Source organism: Poecilia latipinna, unplaced genomic scaffold, assembly GCF_001443285.1.
Source record: "Poecilia latipinna isolate Pla-1442-1.1 unplaced genomic scaffold, P_latipinna-1.0 Scaffold1373, whole genome shotgun sequence".
Taxonomy (NCBI): domain Eukaryota; kingdom Metazoa; phylum Chordata; class Actinopteri; order Cyprinodontiformes; family Poeciliidae; genus Poecilia; species Poecilia latipinna.
Window position 1 is genome coordinate 213,451 of NW_015113989.1, and position 24,742 is coordinate 238,192.

Genomic DNA, 24,742 nt, shown 5'->3' on the forward strand with positions numbered 1-24,742 from the left:
AAATAAATACAAATAAGAAAAAGCCACCACAATTCATTTTTAAAGAAATTGGCTTTTCACAGTGGAGTGTTGTATCCAATCATCTTTCTGAAAAGTTGAGTGGAAAGAATAGGTGAGGTAGAAAAAGGTGCAAAAATTGCAGGCTTGAGAAGATTTGGAAGCAAAGCTTGAGCTTAACTTTTCTCTGAACTTCTTGTCAATAACGGTGTGACTGACGAGGCTGTAATGTCACAATTCTGTTTTGATAAACTTCTTCTTTATTAGTCTTACGTAAAATCACTTATTGTGAATTTGCTGAGATGCAAATAGTGTTTCTGCAGTATGCTAATGAAATCACACTTGCCCCGGGCATGACCTCAGACATGGGACACTCCTCCTGAGATACAGCAGTCGATAGTCCTGCTGAGACCGAGGGCAAATAAAATACCCATTATGAGAGACGGGGACGTGTCCAGACACAGACTGGACAGGGCAGTGTTGGCCCCTCGATGGATTTTAATGAACGGTACCGTCGACCCCGGCTGTACAGTAGACGGCATATTTGTGGCTCTGTCTGTTACGGGCTTTGTCAGAGATGGAGCCATCACAGAGGAGATCTTCTAGCCCTCCAGAGGGAATGTGTGACTGACTGTTATGAATTACAAGTCATCCCAGCTTTATTTTCTTTCCATGTAACCTCACATTCTCTCTCTCTCCTCCCACTGCTCTGTCTGTGCTGTGCGGCCATCAATCAACTTCCCACTGTTCCACCATTTCTCTCTCCTTTCCTTTCCTTTCTTATCCACCCGTTACTCTTCATCCCTGCCACCCTGCTCTCCTTGTCAGATGGAGAGTTTGTTTGGCAGCCTTCCTGAGATGCTGGACTTCCAGAGGGTCTTCCTGCAGACCCTGGAGGAGAGGATTGCCTCCAAGCCTGACGTCAGCACCCTGGAGACGCCCTCGCAGTTTAAGGTACATAGACACAGCGATGTTTACACCCTTATCGATTAAAGCTTAACATCTTTCAAGCACACCAAACAGGTAATCTGAGTTACTTTTCCCATAAAAAGATGTGACCTTTGAGTTTTGGGGATTTATTAGACAAATGAAGAGTTGTGACAGCAGTACAATGTCCTGATTTATAGGCTTAGCCTGACAAGTTGTGGAGTCTGTTGATTAAATCTGCGGTTCAGCGGCTGAACCCAGAAAGGTTAGTCGAGAGGAAGGGGGCTTCTGAATGGTCTCCCAGGAGAGATGGAGGACGGTCATGACTTCACGTGTTCATGCTCTTTCATCTTGTATAAAGCCACTTTCTGTCTGTGTGTAAACCTCACTCCATTTTATTTATTTTTTTTTCTATTTCCTGGCAGAAGCTGCTGTTTTCTCTGGGGGGTTCGTTCCTCTATTATGCGGACCACTTCAAGCTCTACAGTGGGTTCTGTGCAAACCACATCAAAGTCCAGCAGGTCCTAAAGAGAGGTAAGGAATCCTGATCACGAGGTTCTCACCATTACTTTTCCAGATTCAGATCCCCACAGTTCTGTCCTTTCCAAAAAGTGAGAATTATGACCGATATGTTGTGGGTAGGCTTCATATACAGAGGATGAAAACCCCCCCAGACTGGATGGATAGATAGATGGGCAAACGGATAGATGGGTGGATTGATGGTTAATGGCTGGATAGATGGATGGATAGATGGCAGGTAAATGAATACATGGCCGATGGGTAGATGACCGGGTGAAGGATGAGAGTGGACAAATGGATGGATCGGGGATGTCGTGGAATATTATGGCAAATGAAAAATAAAGCAAGGAAAATTCCATCTTCTCTACGTTTTCCAGTCCACACCTGGATAATCCTTAAATTCCATGATTTTCCATGACTTTGTAGGAACCCTGCAATAAGCACAACATAGCATCCCATGAAGCAGAGGATCAGTGCATGTTAACTACCTGCTTCCAAACTTTCTTCTCGTCAGCTTCCTTACACCTGAGTTGCATCAGTGATGTCCCATGGCACTCGCTTCTCCATTTCTGGCCATCAACTGTTAGGAAGCAAGTCAATTATGTATGAAAGCAAATATCCCAGAGTGAGGCGTGTGGATGAAAGTGAGCTGACTGATGCCTTTCCAGTTTTCCATCTCCTACGTCCCGCGCAGAAATCCTGTCATTTGCGATTTCAAAACGAAGACCTGTCCGCCCAAAGTCAGGCTTTCAAATGATCCTGCTCACTCGACGGCTTGCTTTCCACAGCACACATGTCCGTGTAGAAAACTGAAAAGTTAATTTGTGCATGCCAAGACGTCTGGCATCACTTGGGAATGCTGCCCAGCAAAACAGGACGATGTAAGAAGAGTGGTGGCTTTGCCAACATGGAAGGGTGGCGAGGGCTTAAACCTGCCATATTAACATAATGGTTTGGGGTATTCCTTGAAGTAAGCAGCAGGAGGAATATTTAATCGGATTAACTCTCCAAAGTCGATGATGGGTCAGAGTTACCTGGAGCAAAAATAAACACCCTGAGCATTTTCTTGGATATTTTGATCCTGCAAACAGTGTTTTTGTTCCAACAAGTGTCAATAAAACTTTGAGGGTAGACCATTCGGTTTTAAATATAACAGGGTTATAAATTGTTGGCAGCAGGAAAGTAACCAGCAGTTATCTAAAGCTTAAAATGACGAGGTGCACCTTTATTATAGCTGGCGCTCACGAGCTAACACAATAGTGGGTAGCACAAAATTTTGCACAGTGCAGATAAAAGCTGCTTTGCGTAATCACCGATGGCCAGTTTGCTCTGAATCACGGAGAACTCCCTGCACAGCCCGGTCATAAACAGGTGCAGTCTTCATCGTCCTCCTCTCCCCCTGCAGACCGCGAGTTACCGCCGCTTCTGTTTATTCGTTCGACTTGTTAATCGCCTGCCAATTACTGCAGGAGGTTCCGATGCAGCCGGCTGTCTGTTGCTGAAAGTGTTATAATTACTGCTGTAATGGCCCCCCCTCCCTCCTCTCTGTGGAAGCATACCGCAGTGGGAAAATGTCACCGCCTGTACAGACAACTCATTCTGCTGCATGCATCGAACTTTACTCTCGTTCACGCTGTTGGCTTCAGCAAGAGCTATGCAGGTCAGATCTGAGAGGTTGAGTTGCCTCTACTTAGTGAGTTAATTAAAAAAAAAAAAAAAAAGTTTGCCATTTGTTATATCATAGAGGTAATTTACTGACGCAGTATCGGTGGAGTAGATGCAGAAGAAAGCTACACTACCACCTGCTGGAGACAAGTTATTGCACCACGATTCTGCCCTTACAAGACTGACATTTATAGCAGCATTTCAGGAAATCCAAGTACCATTCATCTAAGAAGAAAAAGAACCTAGTTCAGTAGTTCAGTTCTAAAAAGTAAAACCTTTATTATGACTATTTTTAATGTATGTTTTTCTACTCAATTTTAAATTTCCTCTCATTAATGTTTGACAACACTGATGTGCAGCTGCAAATAGGATTTTATCAAAAAGATAAGGCCAGTCCCATTCAACGATTTAGACATCATAGTAAAATAATTTGTTACAAATGGCAACATATTTCAATGCAGCATTTTTGTTGTTATTATTTTAGATGACCGTGCTTTACAGCAAATCCAAATCTAAAGTCTGGTTTCTTAAATCAATAAAAATGTAGTCTTAGATTATATATAATCATGGGGGCAGGCTGTCGATGACACCACTCAAGGTCATTTGGAGAAAAAAGGTGCATATTAAAGGAAAGTTAAGTGGAAGAAAAAAAGTGCAATTATAAAAGATGCACAAGCAAGAAGAACAACATCCAGCTTTAAGGGGATTGTGAATTAAAGTTTGTTCGAGTTTCTGTGAGATTCACAAAATGCAGAAAGTGGCTGGAGTTTGTGATTCAGGAGTTTTCTGGAAAATGGGCTCCAGTTGTGACAATCCGGATCCAGAAACCACGTCAGAAGCATCGAACCGTATTAAAGGGAAAGAGGATAAGACTGTAGCTCAGTGGTCAAAGGTCATGAGCAACACCGCATAGCCACAGGCTGTCATATTATATTGGAGGGGACCCCAACAAAGATTTGAGTGCAGATACTCATAAATGTCCACCTGCTGGTGGACATTTCCAAGTTAAAATATTTTTGTTTTTCATGGTTTTATTTATGTTATACATACATACATACATACATACATACATACACATATTTATGAAAGTATGAAAATTCAAAATAATAAATGTTTGAAGATCTAATGTTTTTTTTTTATTTTTTTTTTTATAAGTTGCACTTAGATTTAATGAACGTAATGACCAAAATAAATCAACTATTCATGATATTCACATTTACTGAGACACACATGTAGATTCAACTTTGGTCCATCAGGAAACTCAAAGGATGATAATGAAGTGGTGAAATATCTCATGCGATTTTATCTTTTTTCTTTTAAATTACAGCAAAGACGGATCAGGCCTTTAAACAATTCCTGGATGCAAGGAACCCTACTAAGCAGCACTCGTCCACCCTGGAGTCGTACTTGATTAAACCGGTGCAGAGGGTCCTTAAGTACCCCCTGCTGCTCCGAGAGCTGGTCTCCCTTACCGATGCGGACAGCGAGGAGCACTACCACCTCACCGGTAGGAAAACACATGCACGGTTGGGAATCTGCACTCGTTCACACTTGTTTCTCGATGATTTGATTTAATGCACGCAATGATCAAGTATCAAATCTTAACCAAATGCAGCATGTAAAACCCTGATGTGTTGCATGCCCTTGCAGAGGCTCTGAAGGCCATGGAGAAGGTGGCGAGCCACATCAACGAGATGCAGAAGATCTACGAGGATTTCGGCTCCGTGTTTGACCAGTTGGTTGCGGAGCAGACGGGCCTCGACAAGGAGGTGAATCTGCGTTTCCACATAAGATCTGTAATCGTAATGTCAGAATAGTGGAGATGCACGTGGTCTCAACCGAATTTATGAGCTTGGCCGATTGCAAATGCATGAGAGCTGTTTTATTTACATGCTGCAAAAAAATATGAACGTGCAGCTTGTTCTCCTTCTCCATCCTCGGCTCACTTTTGAACTTTCCTCTTCTGTCCCCGTCAGGTCACAGAGATTTCCATGGGTGAGTTTCTCATGCATTCCTCAGTGGTCTGGCTCAACCCTCATCCATCGCTGGGCCGCATGAGAAAAGATCCCGAAATTACTGTATTTGGTGAGTCTCGCAGCGTGTCATCCTTGGATGTTTGCACAATTAAAGTCCGTGTAGAACAAGTGAATTTGGTTTGTCGGAGAAGTGCGCAGAGGCGCATGTGAGCAGCGCTCTGACTGAGACTCTCTTTGAATTTAAATATCCATAGCTGTAATGCTGATGTATGCCTTAAGGCTTCAAACTGGCAGTTGACATGCTTCTGTGGGATCCCAGGAGGTATTTGCAGTCAAAACCTAAGATGCTGATGTGCTTTTTTTTTTTTCTTTTTTCTCCCCCTTCTCCCCCACCAGTCTTCAAGAAAGCGGTGATATTGGTCTACAGGGAAAACTACAAGCTGAAGAAGAAAATGGTAAGAATAGCATCTGTTATACTTTCCCACGACACAAATAGTGTGTTTAGTTTGAAAAGTTGCATTTTCTCCTTTTATTCCAACATGGCTTTGTGTGTCTCTGCTCCGTGACCAGACGAATCCTCGTTCGGCACTTTGTCACGGCGACTCAGACCCGTTTAAGTTCCGGCGGCTCATTCCTCTGTCTGCACTGCAGGTCAGGCTGGGCAACGCTGCAGGTAAGAGGCTGGCACATCGCCACATTATCCCCCCTCCTCCCACTGCCCCGCTTTTCACATTCCAGCCTCAACGCCCCTCCCTCTTCTTATCTCCTTCTGAAAGCATAAAACATATTTGAACTGTTTGATTAGAAGCTCTGGCTTCATTTCTTCCCCCCCCCCTTCTCTGTCCATCTCTTTTTCCAGGAACGGGCACGGAAAGCAGCTGCATTTGGGAGCTGATTCACTCCCGGTCTGAAGTGGAAGGCAGACCGGAGACGGTCTTCCAACTGTGTAGCAGGTCAGAGTTACCATCTAGTTGATGTTAATGCTTTTATGAATTTATAGTTTGGTTTATCCACTGAAGGATGCTCTACTGAAGGGCTCTTCTCTCTTAATTTTTTCCCCCCCAATTTCCTAACATTACAACCTCAAGCTACATATTTTACTGTGGATTTTTTTAATAGAAAAAAAAAGTCTGTGCATGTAAAGTAGATTAATAATGCATGCCACACTTAAAAATTGTGTTGTTTTTTTTTCTTCTGCTGTATGGAGTTGATCAGTTAAAATCCCAATAAAATAGAAAATTGTTTATTTTTACTTTGGTGAAGCAAAATGGTCTAACAATCAAAGAAAATTCCATTCAAAAACCAACATTTTTATTTGCAATGTGTTTTATTCAATAATAACAAAAAAATAAAGACTTTCATGTGGAGGTAGCAGGCTTATTTAAAAATCGCCAAGCAGAAGTGAATTTTCTTGTAGTCTAAAATGTACAGGGCCTCCCTGCCCCCTCACAGCTACAGGTGCTTCGATATGTTAGCAAGCTTGTAAATGTCATTCCTGATTGGAAAGGTCAAACTTTGCGCATCTTCAGTTGGAAATTGAGACTCAGCCTTAAGAGTAGAGCTGCTGCTTTACGTCCAAATAAAAGCTGAGGTGACTGGAGAAACAGGATTTCTCCTGGGCTCCTCCTTTTAATGGGACAGGCCCAGAACTTGATAGAGGGAACAAATCTCTCTTCCAGCCAGACTGGTTTTTCTAATTAACCTATGACCTGGGTAAAGAAATTACCCGTTTCCTCCAAACATAAATCTTAATCCAAAAAGTTAACCTGTAGCAGTATATCTGACATAGTATTTGATATAAAAACTGTATAGAAACTTAAAAACAGTAACAAAAAAAATAACATATCTAGCTGTAAACGTGTCAAAATGGCTGATATTTACATAATCAAATTAGAATTTGTCAACTTTGTCATTAGACTTCAGGAATGGATTGAAACGTGTTTCCATAAAACGTCCGAGGTCGAATATATTCATCAGGTAAAATTTAAAGATGTGAAAATACATTTTAATTAAATCTAGTAGATCCCTGAAAAAAAAAAATAGACAAGCTGATTTATTACTGAATATTAGGTCATGTTTTAGAAAAAAAAAAAAATAACAGTTTTAAAGTCAATCTACTAGAAAATAGTGACAGCTGGACAGATTAGAATACAGCTTCTAATCATAAATAGAAATTTGCTCAGTAATATAGAAAAAATGTGGAAGTCTGTAACCTGGTTAATATTTTTCCACCTGCCTCTCCCAGCAACAGTTAGGAGCCCATCATTCAAAAGCTCCTTGTTTTTCCTTCAGACGCTTTACAGAAGACTGCCATGCCCTGCTGCAGTGTCAGCATTTATTAAATTATTTTCACAAGCACACTGGTGACTGAGGGCTGTGACCAAACTGGTAATTCATATTACATAGTGTGAAATTGAAATCACTTCTAATGAATCAAATCAATCGTTTCACACACAAAGAGAAGCCTCACATATCCTCGTCTTCTATATCCGGTTCCTGAAATCAAGTCTCGTTGTGCCTACTTGGCCACTTTCTTCTCTCCTCTACTTAGTGTGCCCGAGAACAAGGTCAACGTCATCAAGGTCATCCGCTCCATCCTGAGGGAGAATGTGAGGAGGAACATGAGGAGCGAGGGAACGCTGGAGAAGAGCTGTAAGGAGCGCTTGGTGCCTCTACACAAAACGTTGCCTACCTCCGCCAAACTAGGTGAGTGGGAAGACTGTTTATTTATTATTTTTTTTATTCAAAATCCCTCTGTATCTTTTATTTTTTGATTGTTTCCTTAAGATTCTAATTTTTAGAAACGCTGCAAAGTTGAGAGCCGTCGTCTAAAATCATGTTGTACCAACAACTAAAATTTATTTACTGTTGATTGAATACATTTCAACACAAAAACAAAGATTCATGCAACTGTTTTTGACTAGGAAATGAATGTGCAAAGTAATACTACATCAATTAAAATTATCAGGAGCTTCAGGGATTCTATGAAGCCTAATATATCTTATGACCTAACTCTGATCTCTATCCAAAAGGTGAAATTTGGGGAAGATTTTTTTTTTGTTAATCAGTCTTCAGAAACATGTTGGATGTAGTCAGACTACATCTTTAGCACAAAAAGTGGAACACCTTATTAGGTCCGCAATCAGGCCGTGTGCGTACAACCATAGTATTTTCAGTGACTTAACGAGAACACGGTCAATGTATTTGAGTGGGCAGAGATGTCAGACACTGAGGGGAGGAAAAAGGTTTTTACTGCAAGGTCCTGGTAAAAAGAAAGATTTAAAGAGGAAAAACAAAATAGTCTGGCTGAAATTTTACAAGTGGACAAACAATTTAATGTCAGTCACACCTGCATTTGATGATCAGATGTGGACGATGGTCTGAAAGTGCAAGTCGGCATCTATTTATTTTAAAGGTGTTTTCTTAAAGCATCAGACATGAAACTGGAATCTGTCTTGCTCTTGTATGAGTCCATTCTTTCATTTTAGACACAATCACATCAATAAATTAACATCAATTGTTAAAGTTTTAACACGAACAAATTGACAATCAAAATTGTGACCAATCACAAGTTACTTAAAATTTTTCTGAAATGTAAGACCCTGGTACACCACCTGGTTAGAAATATGGTTTGACTTGGCTGGCGGCCATTAGAGGTCATTCACAGAGGTCTGGACAAGAGTTCACATCCGATGAAGGCTGAACAGAACTGGAAGCTCATTTAAAAGTCATTAGTTTCACATTATGAACTTCAATAGAGATATTATCTTGCTTTTAAGGTCAAATTGTATATTTTATTAAATGTTTTTGTTCCGATAGAGACTGCCACTAATGTCCTCTAACTACCTTTTATTTCTTTATCAGGATCCTCCAGAGCTTCCTGGTTGTGTAAGCAGCCGCTTGAGGAAGTCTCCTTCCAGGCCAGGAATCCTAAGTTAGGACCCGACTCAGACGACGGCAGCCTGAGTAGTGGAACCTACAGTTTTTCTAGCGCTCCTCCAGCTTGCGCCTCTTCTGACTCTCAGGCCTCCACCGCCCCCCAGAACTGGTCTCAAGCCCAAGAGTCTGACTCACAACCTCGCTCCACCTCTGTGAAGGAGTCGGACATTTTAAGCGACGAGGACGACGACGGTTTCAGCGAGGGGGGCGCGAGAAGGGACAGTGGGGACAGCAGTTCCCCAGCAAGTGCCATCGAAGCCCAGTTCCTCCATCTCAAGCTGTCGGAAGAAGCTGTGTCAAAATGCATTCTGGCACCTTGTGTTCAACCAGAGGGAATTGGGGACACTCCTGAGATCCAACACAAGCCATTGCGAAGACACTACAATGGAGTTAAGAGAAAAACCAACAGTCTGAAGAGAAACCAGGAGTCGCTGTTGCACCTGAAGAACCAGACTAGGTCATTGGATAGTCAGACTGGTTCAGTGTCACCCAGTGGTGTTGTGGACCTCAACACTCTGCTGGAAAGAGAGTTCAGCGTCCAAAGCCTGACATCCGTAGTGAACGAAGACTGTTTCTTTGACCGAGCTGACAGCTGTGCGACAGACTCTGGAAATACCATGTCTACCTAGAATCCAATATGGGCAGAGTGGAAAAAATACTGTATCTGACCCACAGGTAGGTCATAAAGGTGAGGGGGCTGGTCAAAATCCCAGCATTACAAGTGGGGAAACCCATGTGGCTTACAGCAGTCACTGCCAGGCAGGGTGTGAAGCTGTGCCTGAACTCGGAAGTCACCAAGTCTGACACCCTGCCACAGAGGGTGAGGTGCAAATGATCTCTTAGCTCGCAGACCTGGGTTTTCCACCTGAAGTGGAGAGGTGAGACAATTTCTCCCCCATTGATGACTGCAACAAATCCTCCAAGCACTGATGTCATTGTGCAAGCGTTTTGACTTTTTCAGCTTCGCCTCTTTTTATTTCCCCTGCACCCTCACCAAACCATTTAAAAGACATATTACATTCCCCTCCTCTCCACATCTTGGGCTGATTGGCAGGTTTGATTTGATTTCTGACCTTTTCTGTGGGGGAAAAAAAAAAAATGGGGAGAATGTCCTCGGCTGTCAGTTACAGAGGAGTGCTGACAGAGAGGGTGAACCAACAGTGTATACATAGTGACAGGGTATGGAGAAAGAATCAAGTTTCCTATGCAGGGACTGAAATTATTCAGACAGGAGGTTTCCACATGAGTTCGTATTGCCTGATGCATTTACTGTAATGTAACCAAACGCTGTAGATCACGGGGGCAAATTTAATTTAGGTGATCATAGACCTTATCAGCTGCACAGGCCAAACTTTTTAGCCCAAATCTAAAAAAATACCTGCAAATTGACAAAACTAAGCCTTTTTTGCTGTATTTTGTGCACTAAAGTACACTGTTTGCCTACATATTTGAATTATTTTTTTACCTGTACAGGTTCTGATATCATTACTGCTGTTTTTTTAAGTTATTTCTTGGATTATTCTTGGTTGAGAAGCTTTTTGGGTGACTGCTTGAATTTAGGCTACAGATCTGATCGGCTCTTAAAATAAAAAAAAAAAAAAAAAGATGCTAAAAAGTTTCCCATTTCCTTGCTTCATTTTTAAAGCAGCCTTTTGGATTTGGTTGTGTCACTGAAGATTGTTTTAATTCCTAAGTTTATCAACATTTGTAATCTCTCCTAACATTTCTGCATGCAGCATTTGTGACACTGTTCAGTTACGAAATATGGCAGGAATTTGCAATAAATTTGTTGATATTTTTGTAGCCAGTTTGCCATAGAATAAATCTACATTTTGAGGTACTATTAAAAAAAAAAAAAAAAAAAAGGAAAGCCACTTCTCTTGTGTGCAACTTTACCTTGCCTTTTAATGCTAGTATACCAATGAATGTGAATGCTCTATTCTTATGGAAATGTTTTATAAAATAAAAAGCTTCATCTTGTGAATGACATCTAGAGACTAGTGTCTTCAGTTCTGCATTAACTTCCTTCTTATTGGCTGCGTGGTGAAGCAGTTCAGGGACGCAAAGTGTCTCATCTCAATTTGACGCGTGGTCCCTGATTGGCTGTCATGTAGGATTCCACGTCCTTCTTTAGATGGAAAAAGGTACGTACTCAATAGAAGGCATAATTATGACAGAAGTGGGGCACAGAAATATAAGATTGGGAGAAGCTTTACTCCTATGCATGGTTTTTTATGCTAACAAGCTATTTATTCCCAGTGGACAGCCTTTTGTTTTTGCTCCATTAATTTCCATAAGTTATAATATCGTCATAATATTCGTGTGTATTCTATTGGGATTTTATGTCATTGACTAGCATTACATAGACACACCGCTGTGAAGAATATATGCCCATCCAATTAAACTTATAGGTCGGGTTAGGACAGCATATATTTGGGAAGCAACCAAAAGGTAACTCTAGAGGAACGGCAGAGACCCACAATATGGTCAAGAAGGTCTGCTGGCCAAATGAGAATAAATTCATTGGGTTACAAGCTTAATATCACATGGCAGAAAACTAACACTACCTTGAATCATGTTGTGGGGATACATTTCCTCAGGAGGGACTGGGAAGCTGGTCCGAGTTGATGGTGAGGTGGATGAATCTAAATACAGGGCAAGACTGGAAGATAACCGGTTAGAGGCTGCAAAAGACTGGAGACGAGGGCGGAGGCTCACCTTCCAGCAGGATGGCAACACCAAAACTGCCAGCTACAAAATAATGGCCCTGATAGAAACATGCTCATCTGCAAGATTGGCTAAAAATGAAGGTCTCTGGATGGTAAAGACATAACCCAAAAAAGCTGACTCAGGGCGAAGTCAGATTCTTAAAAGTAGCTACTTGTAAAATCCGGTATTGTCTTTGCTCTTCAATGTTTTCGACCATCACATAAAATCCTTTTAACAGGAACCCGATCATGTGCTTGCATTTAGAAAAAGCAGGGCGCAGTCTGATGCTAAATGATCCACTAAATGAGTTGGAGGCAAAACCTGCTTTGCATGCAGTCCAACAAATCTTAAATGTCTGTTTAGTATTATCGAGTTAATAACAGAAATGCTGATGAGACAGAACTCCCCTATGATTACGTTGTTGATGCACAATGCATGGAATCTGACATTCAGAGACCTCATGAAAATACTGCAGCGTCCAAAGAGGTGTCTGCCTCACTGCACAGCCATACCTCATTAGCACATCACTACCCTGCTGCTCCTCTGCATGACATAATTTCTCACCATTAAAATCAGCCACGTTCCCTCGCTTACCAAAATAAAAGCTCGGCATTGCACTGCACCACTCAGGATTTCATTAAGGCCAAAGAGTGAACTGCAGAACGCAGCATATCGATGCATGTGAATTTTCCATTGCTGCAAGAGATTATTACCCATCGCACATCAAAACGGAACCAAGTCGCTTTCTGGCAAGTCAACCCAAGCATACCATCTGTCGCACTGGCAGGGAGCAGCAGCGTCATGTTCTGCTGGTAAAAACCTGCTATAATATTCAAAGAGGAGTATTTAAAACACTTTCATATAATATTTGAATAATAATTACAGCTTTGAGTTTATTCACAACATACGTTTTGCTTAGAAAGCGTTTTAATTTGATAAGACCAAACTCACTGGTAATATATTGGCTCATTTACTGGTAGCTTTGGCATACGTACAAACAACGGCTTACGTAATCAAAATATTTATTGAGAGAATGCAAAAAAAAAAAAAAACCCAGAAAAGACTGTTAAAAATTATTGTACTATGAGTTCTGATCCTTATTTTGTCTGTTTTTTTATTTGAGCTGACAAATTCACAGCAATTTCAGCAACCCTTTAAGGTCCGTCTCCCAAGTGATGGAGCAATACACACTTGAATGAAAAAAAATTGTCCTGGATGTGGAGCTGCCATGTTCCCGATCTCTAAATCACCCTGAAAGCACTGACATTTCTTTCAGCTCCCACAGGACAAGGTGTTAGACAGAAATGAAAAAAGAAATGGGACATAAAGAGATACTTACTCGCCAGGAGCTGCTACGGGCAACTAGCTGCTTTCTTTCCCTTTCCAAAAATGCATGGAAGGCAAGCACCGCTCGTACACCCGTTCATGTGTTTCGAATGACTTATTTCTCCCTGGGTGCAAAGAGAATGTTTAAAAATGCATGTCTGTGCTAGGTGGAAATGTCAAGGCTAAGAGCAATGTGTTGTCTTTCTGCGCTAGCAGAGGCTATTAGTGGGCTCCTTTTGGTTTTCATGCTTGTTTTCAGCACGGTTGCGGAGCACTCGGCATCTCTTTAAACACGTCCACTGAAGTGTGGTGATTCCTCCCCAGGTGCTTCAGCCTGAGTTCTTCTCTGAAGTCGTAGCTAAAGAGGTTGGGGTCGTTGGCGCAGAGGTGAGCGTAGGCGTCCGACAAGGCCCTTATGTGGGGTATGGTGAGCTCGGTGGGGCGCAGAACGGGGTCCACGTCTGCCCTCTGCATCATCTCCTCCGTCAGCTCCAAGCGGCACGCCTCCGGAAACAGCATTCTGGAGACAGATGGCAGGAGACACGCTGGTACAGATTCCTACATTCAGGTGGCTTTGATGTATTAATATTCATGCAGTTTTAAATGGCATTTCAAAGTTCAAACAGAAATATATTATTCCTTAGCAATTATTGCTAAATCTGAGGAGTTAATCGAAATCACACAAAGAATCTGCTCATGAATGATTAATTTTCTCCCTTGCAACCGACAGCAAATTGCAAAAGTATTCACCTCCCTTGAATTTGTTCATATTTTTTCATGTTAAAACCGCAGACTTTAAAACTATTTTAATAATGAGATTGTATGTGACGAAGACATAAAGCGAGAGCATTCTGCAGTGATTTCTCTGACATCCCTGAATAAAATCGAGTATCATCTGCCCTTTAAATAGAGGAATCTGTCGACAGGACAACTATTAGTGGCGTATTCTACAAACCTGGCCAGGTAAGGATATGAGGCAAGATTTGAACATTGATGTCAGCAATCTTACAGATCATGGGATAAAATACAAACAGGAATGAGAAAAACTTTCAGGCTATGTGCTAAGCTAATGGTGCCATGGCTGAATCAACTAACAGCTGTTCTGTTTGTATTGACTCAGGAGATCTTAATGCAAATGGATGCAACGTAAAAACATCTTGAAACCTTTCCATTTCATAGCAATGTACTACTTTGTGTTGGCCTAGTACATAAAATCCCCAATGACATAAATTGTGACTGCAACATGGCAAAAGTTTAAACGGTGTGAATTCTTTTGCACGGCTCAAGGAGTGAAGGAGTGTCAGCGATCGAACACTTGGACATAAAAAAACAAACAAACATTGATTTACATTTTTCTTTATATCAGATTCAACGCAGACAAGCTTGTGAATTTAGTTTCCAGACATTCTTCTGTCTGAAAATGTTCATCTATATTCATCTTTAGTCCGCTAGAGAACATTAGCCACTTCCAGACTCTGCAGAGACTCTTAAGATGCATCAGTGCTGAAGGCTGCCTCTGAAATTTGGTGCAGCTGCCGCCAACCTACTGCTCTAGCATAAAACAGTCTGCCTCGTCTTCCTGTGCCACCTCAGTGAGTCATAATTACCGCTCTCTCACACAGCCTGGGTTCTTTTTGTTACCCAGGCCTACACACGCTTCCCCAACAACCACGGGGGCGATGGGCAGCGATTGCATGCATGTGGATGAGTGGGCTTGTTGCTACTGGTTTTTGAACAGAGTTCTGAAGTTGCTTTACTGTTAAGGGTTTGGTTACAGAAAGGCTTAAAATCTGCGTTTGTCAGAGCGCTGAGTACACGAAGCGAAAAAAAAAAAAAAAGTCAATCAAAAAGCAGCCTAATTAATGATGAGATGAAGACACTGCTGTCAGAGCGCAGAATGAAAAATGTAGATTGAGAATGACAGATGAGGACGAGCCAAGATTAAAAAGTAAAAACTTGAGCATAGTGGCCTTCTAAGACCCAACAAGTTTTATAACTGTGCTCACCTGATTCCTTTATGGCAGTGCTTCCGACGGAACTGGAAAACATTCCTGACTACTTTCTCCACCAGCTTGAAGGGCTGTTGAATCTGAGGCTTGACCAAAGGGGTGAAGTGAACTACTCCCACATCCACCTACGCGCACACACACACACACACACACAGTAAGCGGAAATAACAGCAGGGGGAGGGGGATGAACAGAGACCTTGAAAATGGATTGTAGAAAGAGTGCTGACTGAAATGTGTGTGTGGAGGCGTGCGTGCTGCATGAAAGCACAGATAGGTGTGATGGGAGAGAAGAATACAAGAGTGTGGAAAAGAACAGTGCAGAGAAAGCTTACCTGTTCAATGCCCAGAGAGGTACAAAACAGAACAAAAAGACACAATAGGAATGATCAACTCGCTGTGCAAAAACAAAAAGAAGAGGCAGAATAAGATGACGCAGTATGGCTGGCTGCCTGGCAGGTTGGGTCCAGTTGCCACAGTAACATCTGTGAGACGAACCAAAGAAACTGAGTCTTCCTGTGTTGCTGCATCATCTGGGAATTTCTTCATAATCCCAAGCCTGACTTCCCAATAAACAGCATGTTTTCTATCCACAGAGTGGTTATCAATGCAGAAGGAACACATGCAGTGTACCTTGGAAAAGTATACATACCCTCTGAACCTTTCCATATTTTACCATGCCACATGTGGCACCTATTTGGGTTTGTGCATTTAGAGGTATCAGATCAAGAGAAACTGGGTACCTATGCACAGCACATTTTTTCAGATTATTGTTTTTTTTTTTTTTTTTTGCAGAGTTTAGACGATAATGCATCACTTTCTTTCAAGGTCCTTCCAGGGTTATGCACCTTCCAATGTTACTTTTCTTGTCTTAAAAAAAAAAAAGTCTTTAAAATGTGAAAAAGTGGAAAATCTTTTACAAGGCACTGTACACATCTAGTGATGGACCTGTTTTTTACCAACTCTTTATGGGGGAAAATAAACTATACAAAACTATGCCCTATGTCTTCCATTTTATTAATTGTCAATTAAATAAATGCTTCAGAGGCCAGCTGTGACGCACAGACATATTTTCTTTCACTGCTTACAATACGCCCAGCGCATTGAGGTACCTGATCACCAATGAGTAAGTATGCAAATACAGTACAACCCTCGTATCCACATTGGTTAGGGACTGTAGCCACCTGTGAATTTGTATTACTACACACTGTGGAAACAGTCTTAGCTACAGTAGAACCTAAAATATACAGTATTCCTCATCTATGCTCTTGGGGGTGCAGACAATTAGCAGCTAGAAAAATCAATGCCACTCTTGGGTTGGCTGCTTTGCAGACATCAACTAACAGAACGTAATGTAGAATTGTGCTTAGGTATGTCAGCTTCCCAAACAGCATTTTCTTTTTAATATTTTAGAAATAAAATCTGAATTTTCTGTGATTAATTTGCAGCTACGCTCCACAGAGAAGTCAGCAAGTGATGTACAGTGAATTGGTGGGGGTCCACTGTGATAAAAAAAAAAAAAAGGTTGATGATGCAGTTGACAACTTTTTACCACCCTGAAAGTGATGGTGCAGCGACATCACTCATATCAAGAGCTAATATTTAGGAGGGGGAAGTATGTCAATCAGCAGGATAACAACCCAAACTAATTTGTTTGTGCTAAAATGAATGGTAAAAAGACAAAACATACAGTTATTAATATAGCAAAGCATGTAGGGTTTAAGTTTATGCTCATTTTCATATAGCAATATAGACAAATCGAGATTAAACTTTTTGTGTATATTGCAGTTCAACTGCTCCACTTTCACCACCACACCACAAACATTCCAATCATGTTTTTTGGGAATCTGAGTTGAACTACAGTTTAAGTACCAGAGAGAAACCCGGCTCCACTTTCATACACACCTGATCCTTCTTGTGGCAGTTTTAAGTGGACAGGACATCATGTAGGAAGAACTATTCCAGACTCAGAAGAGCATGTTTGTTATAACTGGGAATCTCAAGTCAATATTTGTATATATCTTCACATAATTTCTATACATTTCAAATTTTACACTAGTATTTGGGTTTTATGATGCTGTGATCAGATATTTTAAACAATAAATGCATCAAAAAGTGTTTCCTAACACTCTTTTTGGCCATATAAACCCACGTAGCCAGAGTAGATACAACATGATAAGAATGATGCTGCACTCAACAAAGCAGAACAGTTGGTTGTCAGATTCCTCATGTTTAGTTCTAACCTTACTTCTTTGATAAAGAGTGCGCTGATGCTAATAAAGACATTTTGAGCAGCGTGACTATTAGGGTTGTATAAATAAATCGATTTGGCGATATATATGTCGATATTTTCCGCTCTCGGAAAATATCGATATTCCATCCGCGAGTATCGATCCGTTAAACCATAGGGGTCCCACTACTTTAGCAGTTAGAAGAAAACAGCTTACAGCCACGGCTAACTCCGGGAGCCAAGGTACAAAAGCCTTTTTTCCCCATAGTCCAAAAGACTGCATTTGTAGCTGCATTTTTACTCCAAAATGCAGCCACAGTGTCCAAAGAAAAAAACATAAGTGCAATCATTTGCATATTGAGAGTCTACAGAGGCTGATAATCTCCCCACTCTGCTCCTGGATTACCGTTTAAACTTTTCAGTTTTATGTTAAATCCACATGAATTAAATGACAGAAACTAATTCTCTCACTGCATCTTTGATTCATTTTGTCCAGCTACAGACTGTTAGACTGTCCAAGTAAGTGTCAGGTATTGTGTAGTTGGTGCTTTTAATCAGTTTTCAGTTAACTAAATTCAAGTCTATGGAACACAAAATGTCACTAAAATTACTCTGTCCTAAAATCTTTCAGAAAATTATAAAAATGCACTGAATCGTAGCGAATTGTATAACAACAAATATCGTGATACATATCGTATCGTGACCAGAATATTGTATATCGTATCGTGAAATTATTGTATCACTACACCCCTAGTGACTATGGGATTCCATGGAGACTCATTCACAGCATTCACCCTAAAAATAGTAATACATCTCACAACTTTTAGATGATTTTTGGATTTAAATGCCTTTCAAGACGCTAAAAGGGTTTTTGTAAGGCAAGATAAAAATAATTAACTCTATAATCTCCTGTCTGAATGGATATTAAAAAGTGGGGAATTATTTTTTCATACCAAATCAAAAACTTGAGAAAAGGAAAAACTTGAGACAGGTAGGATGGGGGTATGCAAATGGTCCTGTTACTATAGTATGTTGCTTTAATGTTTGAGGGCAAGCAAATCTGTAAATAAAATATCCTGAGGACAAACCCCACCTCCAACTTAGATTTCACAGAGTTAAAATAAAAGGATGTCTAATTCTGCTCAACAGCTCTCCCGCAGTGAATGCAGGCCCTGCGGAGCTCCTCATGCACCCTTCCTGCTTATATTTCTGGATTGTGACTCACTCATTCGCAGCTGCCTGTTTGCTTTGGGCTTGGGGCTGGCGTCGATAATTAGGGGAGGAAAGCTAAAGTGGTCCAAGGGCGTATAGAGGGTTCCTAATGAAAGTTTGAAATACCCCTCTTTCTCTTTGAACAGCAGAAGTATCATTTGGAGAGGCACTTGTAAACTGCAGCACTATCTCTTATCAGATCTATAGATCCCAGTGTATCCCAGCATTGCCTGGCTGCTGCTAAGCTTCCTGTCGCAGTGGCGTTTAATGGGCCAGCAGCAGTGGGGACCGACAGTCTCAACAGCCCTGAAGGCTGTGCGCCAGAATTGAGAATGCTTTAAAGTCTTAGGTTCAGCATAAGATAACAGGACAAGGACGACAGAAAAAAAAAAGGATTTTCTAGTTATAAGTGAATGCAGGTGTTAAATAAAGCTTCTGTTCTACTTCAAATGTTGATTTTTGTCATATTAATGTCTAAATAATGACCTCAGGCTTTTCTTGCGGTGATTGATAACCCCTTCAGTTCAGTTTTATGTAAGGGCTTTGAGGCAAGGAATGTCAAGGGCATCAATGGGCCTTGGCAGCATCATTTTTATTTCCATTATGAGGATGGATTTATCCAACTGTCATATCAACAACATGTTAAGAATTTGATCAGGATTTCATACCTGGACCCGCAAATTACTTTCCTCAGTCTTTGAGTTACGCAAGATCAGACCACCATCTGCAAGGAAGACGCAATAAAAAGGAATGCCTTTAATTTCACTCTCTGCTGGAATAATTAGGCCATTTATATTCCACAATTTATGATTTAGGAGAGGAGCAAAGGGAAAAAGTCGATATTGGGCCTATGCAGGCAGCAGCAATTCACCCATCAGCTTGTCCAAGTCACTTTGCTGCTATGATTTATGTATGGCCTTGCTACATGGCTCGACTGGGTAGCACCACTGTAATATATCCCGCTGGCTGCCATTAATTCTTCACCGATAACCCCAACATGCAAGGGAACTCCATCTTAAATCACACGCAGTCACCTGGCCCCTCTGCAGGAGGTGTTATAGACATGATGTTCTACTAAAAAAACCCAATACGGTTCTGGTCGGAGGGTCATATACACTCATGATACGGCATCAATGTCATTTTCATACCAAGCTTTTAAAAATGCATTGAAAAGGAGCTGATTTTTCCTGGGTGGAAGGATTATGTAACTCAACTTCTGCGGTTATTTTAAAAACAACTGATGGGTGCACTAATCCACAGTCAAAATTAGACATAATAGCTCATCATCTCTCATACCTCTTAATTAGGTACAGCAGCAACACAATGGATTTATGTATGTAAACATAGTGAGCCTTCATAGTGAATGTACCAAGCATCAGAGGCTCTGACTCTGAAAATGGAATAGTTGGCACGCTGGTCTGAGTATTTTTGAAACTGCTGATCTATTAAGATTTTCACACACCGTCATCTCAAAGGTTTCCAAAGAACGGCTTGAAACAGAGGAAATAGCTAGTGAGTGGCAGATGTATTTGCAAAGTTAGCTATTTGATGTCAAAGTAGGAGGGGCAAATCAGTTTGAGATAACAGAAAGTCAAAGTAGCTTAAGTTCCCATTTGTTATATCTCAAAAAAGATGGCCTATTGTGGAAGGGTAGCTCTGTTGTCAGGTAATAAGAAATGGGTAAAAACTCCCACTGACTCTCCAGAAATGGAAAAAATAAAATGGTTCTCTAGTTTGTTGACTTTTGATTTCATAGCAATATTCAGATGATGAGGTCAGAATTTGGGGTAACAGCATGAAAGCATGGACACTCCTTCTATCAAGAGTTTAGACCATCAGTGTTGAGTTTAGGGTACGATGGACAAGCTCCATCACCCTTGGTGACCTTTCATCCTAGCGACCCGATGTCTTGATTAACTGATCAACTAAAATAGTTTTTGGCACACTTTGGGTCACTTAGTACAACATTTATAGCCTATATGAGTATTGTTGCTGACCATGTTCACTATAATGCATCCATGTTTTGGCTGCTTCCACCAGGATACTGCAACATGTCAAAAACCCGGTTGCTATCACTTTTATTGGTGATAGCAATAAAAGTATGAGCTTTCTTGGATATGCGGCTTGGTGAGAGCCACTAATCCAAATTTTTAGTGTATACTTAGAAAATCCACAATGAATGCCAGCTTGTACTCTCTTCAAATACAAAAAAAAAAAAAAAAAACATTTAAGCTGTATGCCATGCTATTGGATACTTTAAAAACAGTTTAAATAAATCAATAAAAAGCCTGAAATTAATTAAATTCATGTTTACGTTGGGTGTCTGTAAACTTGACTGAACTGAGTCTCCAACCTTTGGTGCCATATCCTAATTTTCCAAGGCCAGTGGACTTTCTGATCATGCTTACAATGTTAAACATTTTGTCTTCTAGTTCAGTCGCCTTCTCCTGTACTTCAAAAGGGAAGTGAATGTAAGATAGATAAAGACTAACTATATTCTCTGATGTCAGTAATTTCTTTGATTTGGTATGTAAATAAGTTAACACAGACTTAGCCTCCTTATTAAAATGTTACATAAGGATATGTATTTAATAATCTTTCTCTGGCTATAATTGGTTTAACATAATCAGTTTGGGAGAGGAAAAAAAATTCAAACACTCAAACAAACTTTGAACTTTCGCTTCTCATCTTATTTTATGCTAATTAATCTGATTAACCCACATTGATTCCTTGTATTCCCTCTTACAAAAAAGGCATTTTGCTAAAAGAAAGTAGAATTTCTACTCACTAAACTTGCGAGAAGAGCATAATATGAGAAATTTCAACTTCAAACTTCCACATCTACTTCTGTCCACAGCTCAAGTCCTTTTAACTACCACATGGGAACAAAACATTGACGTACATATTAAAATCTTTGCACATTACCATATTTCCTGTCTGACCTTCCCATAGCTCAGTAGGGTACTCCATTATTCCAGCTTTGCCCTATGATTCTCTAGCTCCTTTTTCTCCTATTCCACCTCTGATGCGTCTTTCCCTGAGAGTTCTTGCCCGATGGGGTGTGAGCAGTAATTTGTCATGTCCCTCTAAGCGTAACCAAGACGAGATGGCAGCGGCCCTGGGGCACCACCTGAACCACCAGCACTTGTGCTTACTTACATAATGGAAGGTACCGAGGAGAAGAATGGAAATGGAAGAAAGCTCTAAAAAAAAAATCCAGGGAATATAAGAGAGAGAAGCTCACAGAGAACGTGCAACAAAAACTGTGAGACTTGCATTAATCATGACAATACCTTGGGAAGACAACCTCCATTACATCAGTGGAAGGAGGCAGCCTCTTGAAGGAAGATAAGACAGAGGTCTATGCCAGGGAAAATACCAGGACCATGATAGTTTATGGGCCAGAAGAAGGAATGGTTTGACGTCCTGGGAAAAGAAATTACCCATGACATGCATAGAGGACATTCAAGACTGTCGCTCTGGTTTTCAACAAGACTTCAGCTCATTTGAGAGATGCGTCATAGAAAAACATGAACCTTGCCCTAAACATGAGCGATTTACTGTTTCGGAGAAGACAGCATGGGAAAAAAGCTTTGATGGGATATTTAGGAATGAATAAATGCCATTCTGAATGGTAGATTTGGGAGAGATGATTTAATAGAAATGTATCACATAGGTTTACATAGGGTACGAATATCAATGGAAAATATTACTTATTTCAGAAAATTTATTCAAAACATGAAACTTATAATTTCATTATATAGTCATACAATTAGTTTCTCATTGATTAATGATTATAGTTCAGATCTCATGAAAACACAAATTTAAGCTCTCAAAAAATCTAATTTCATATACAAAGAGTAACGTTGAGTGCGAGTAATTTCATAAATAAGGACTAATGTTAAGATTTTAAATCACAGGGAATTCTCCATACTAGACAGTTGTCCAACACAAAGTCATAGAAATCTTCAACAAAAAGTAATTTACTAAAGAATCTGCCTGTTCAGAGAGGGAAAGTTGAGTGGTAGGAAAAAAATGCATGAGAACCAGTCAATGGCCTTGAGAAAATGATAAAATCCCAATCACACTTCCACTCCACTGACCAGATTTATGCAGGGTTCATATGCATTTTCCCATATTAAAATTCCATCCTTTTCCAGATAAAAAATTATCCAGTCCTGCGATTTTGATTATTTCAAAAATGGAACATTTAATATAATATTTCTCACATAGACATGTTTTATTGCTTTATGTACTGTAATATACACATATCAATTTCAACAGGCCCATATTTTGAAATAAAAAAAAAAAAAAAAACTTCTCAATGCTTCTCTTGAAAATTTTTATTTTCTAGGAAACTGGTTTTGAGCTTTCATGAGCTGTGAAACCCTGGTCATCAAAATGAAAATATTTATAGCGCTGACATAAAACACTGTGTGGAATGAATCTATACGTTATGCAAGTTTTAAGTTGAAATGTGGAATTAAATGAACCTTTCTATAATATTCTAACTCATTGAGATGCACCTTTATATACACATTGAAACTGAACTCGAGCCTTTCTGCATAAATACTGTGTTGACAGCAACATCCCAGCAATCCGACAACACCTTGCATCTAATCTGTGAACAAACCGTCCTTGCAAGACGATGAGCATGAAAACCAATTACGTGAGGGAAGAACATAAAAGAGAAAAAATGCAAATTGATCGATAAAAGCCCCTCGTGTGGGCAAAAAGGACTGTGGCCGGCCAAGCTGTGCCTCAGAGCCATGCTGCAGAAAAAGCTTGAGAGCTCTGCTGTGGGCGATAAAACAAAGAGGACCACACTCAACAGTCTGCAACATCTTCACACATCACAGCCTCGCACATCTGCACTCACTGGGTTTATGTCAACTGCATTTTGCTCTTCTCTCCTTCCACTTTTTCCTGCATTTCTTCCACTCCCTGGATTATCCATTTACTTATTTATCGCGCTCCCAAAACAACAACACAGCATCAGCACTTAAGATCTCATCCGTTACCATGAGAAATATCACACTTGCCAGACTGGCTGTAGTGCGTCTGTGGGAAAGTGGAAAATTTCTCATCTTGCTGCAGCGGTATTCCACGAGGAGTTCTGGGAATGTAGTGCTGCTGAAGGTCGACTGTGTGCACCAACCCACATGCTGGCCAGATCTCATTTGAAGGAAACGGTGTCTTGGGGATAGTTTAGCAAAAAGAGTGCTGGGCGGACAGCTGAGTTAAACAAACAGATCAATACTTTCACCAATCAGCTGTAGGCACCTTATTTATACGCCGCAAATATCATTGCAACCAAAAGCAGATCGCTGTAGGTGAGGAACTGGTTTGTTTATTAGCCCATGCAGCAATAAAAAATATCATAGATCTGCACTTAGAACTATATTAGGTCGATTAATCTTATCCTCTCGACCCCCCACCCCCCATCAACCACGCACATTCCTAACACTATTGTTTTGTCCGCTTTGTCATTCATGAATCAAGGCCATCTAAGCCACTCCCCTCCTGTGATACATGTCCTCTACAGAGAGGAAAGAAAGACATGCAAAGACAGGATAGCAGCTGTGAGTTTTAGTCTCCTGCTGACTGATTAAGATGATGCTCTGGGGATGGTCAGTTTTGGCATGACGAGTAAACCTGCTCCTCTGGCCTCTGGACCAGCATATAAACAAATTAAAAAAATAAAAATAAAAAATTCTCTGATTTAAAGGTCGGTGCTGCTGATTTAATCTTTAAACCTAAGGGTAGCAGACATTTCTTCTGTATAAACTAGACGGCCCTCCCCAGTTGTGCAGTGAGTCTGATTAGAAATATCACGAGTTTATATCTTTGTCACTTCTTATGTTGCAGCAGCAGCAGCAAAGCAGCACTGCAACATTATGAGTGCTCCAATTTAATGTAAGTATGTGATATATATGGCAATGGTTTGCAAAAGTATTTATACATCTTGAACTTTTTCACATTTTGTCAAATTACAAAGCACAGCCTCATAATGTAATTTATTGGGAATGCGATGCAAAAACACATTGAACATTATCGACATAATTTAATATTGTCGACTTAAAATTGTTGAACATGTTGACCGCCGAGCTTATCTTCTAACCTTGCAAGTACATATTTCCTGCCAGTTATTTCAGAAAGCAAAACTCAGTATGACATATTCCAAGCTTTTGTTTCTTGTCATTTTGCTTAATACAGCTTACATATTAATCAACTCA

General features: G+C 40.5%; 2 protein-coding genes across 6 annotated transcripts in view; one reads left to right on the forward strand and one right to left on the reverse strand.

Annotated features, from left to right (window-relative positions):
• tiam2a (TIAM Rac1 associated GEF 2a) overlaps positions 1-10,107 on the forward strand; it is an 83,316-nt gene extending 73,209 nt beyond the window's left edge. For all 4 annotated transcript variants that reach the window (XM_015056296.1, XM_015056299.1, XM_015056297.1 and 1 more), the window contains exons 18-27: positions 826-951; positions 1,350-1,458; positions 4,436-4,615; positions 4,759-4,877; positions 5,085-5,193; positions 5,481-5,539; positions 5,655-5,757; positions 5,944-6,037; positions 7,636-7,790; positions 8,949-10,107. In XM_015056296.1, the coding sequence (XP_014911782.1) occupies positions 826-951; positions 1,350-1,458; positions 4,436-4,615; positions 4,759-4,877; positions 5,085-5,193; positions 5,481-5,539; positions 5,655-5,757; positions 5,944-6,037; positions 7,636-7,790; positions 8,949-9,652 (1,758 nt within the window). In that variant the 3' untranslated portion in view covers positions 9,653-10,107. The remainder of the gene's footprint in view (positions 1-825; positions 952-1,349; positions 1,459-4,435; positions 4,616-4,758; positions 4,878-5,084; positions 5,194-5,480; positions 5,540-5,654; positions 5,758-5,943; positions 6,038-7,635; positions 7,791-8,948) is intronic.
• tfb1m (transcription factor B1, mitochondrial) overlaps positions 10,011-24,742 on the reverse strand; it is a 33,437-nt gene continuing 18,705 nt past the window's right edge. For both annotated transcript variants that reach the window (XM_015056302.1, XM_015056303.1), the window contains exons 7-8: positions 15,065-15,192; positions 10,011-13,578 (exon numbers count right to left, since the gene is read on the reverse strand). In XM_015056302.1, coding sequence (XP_014911788.1) covers positions 13,314-13,578; positions 15,065-15,192 — 393 coding nt within the window. In that variant the 3' untranslated portion in view covers positions 10,011-13,313. The remainder of the gene's footprint in view (positions 13,579-15,064; positions 15,193-24,742) is intronic.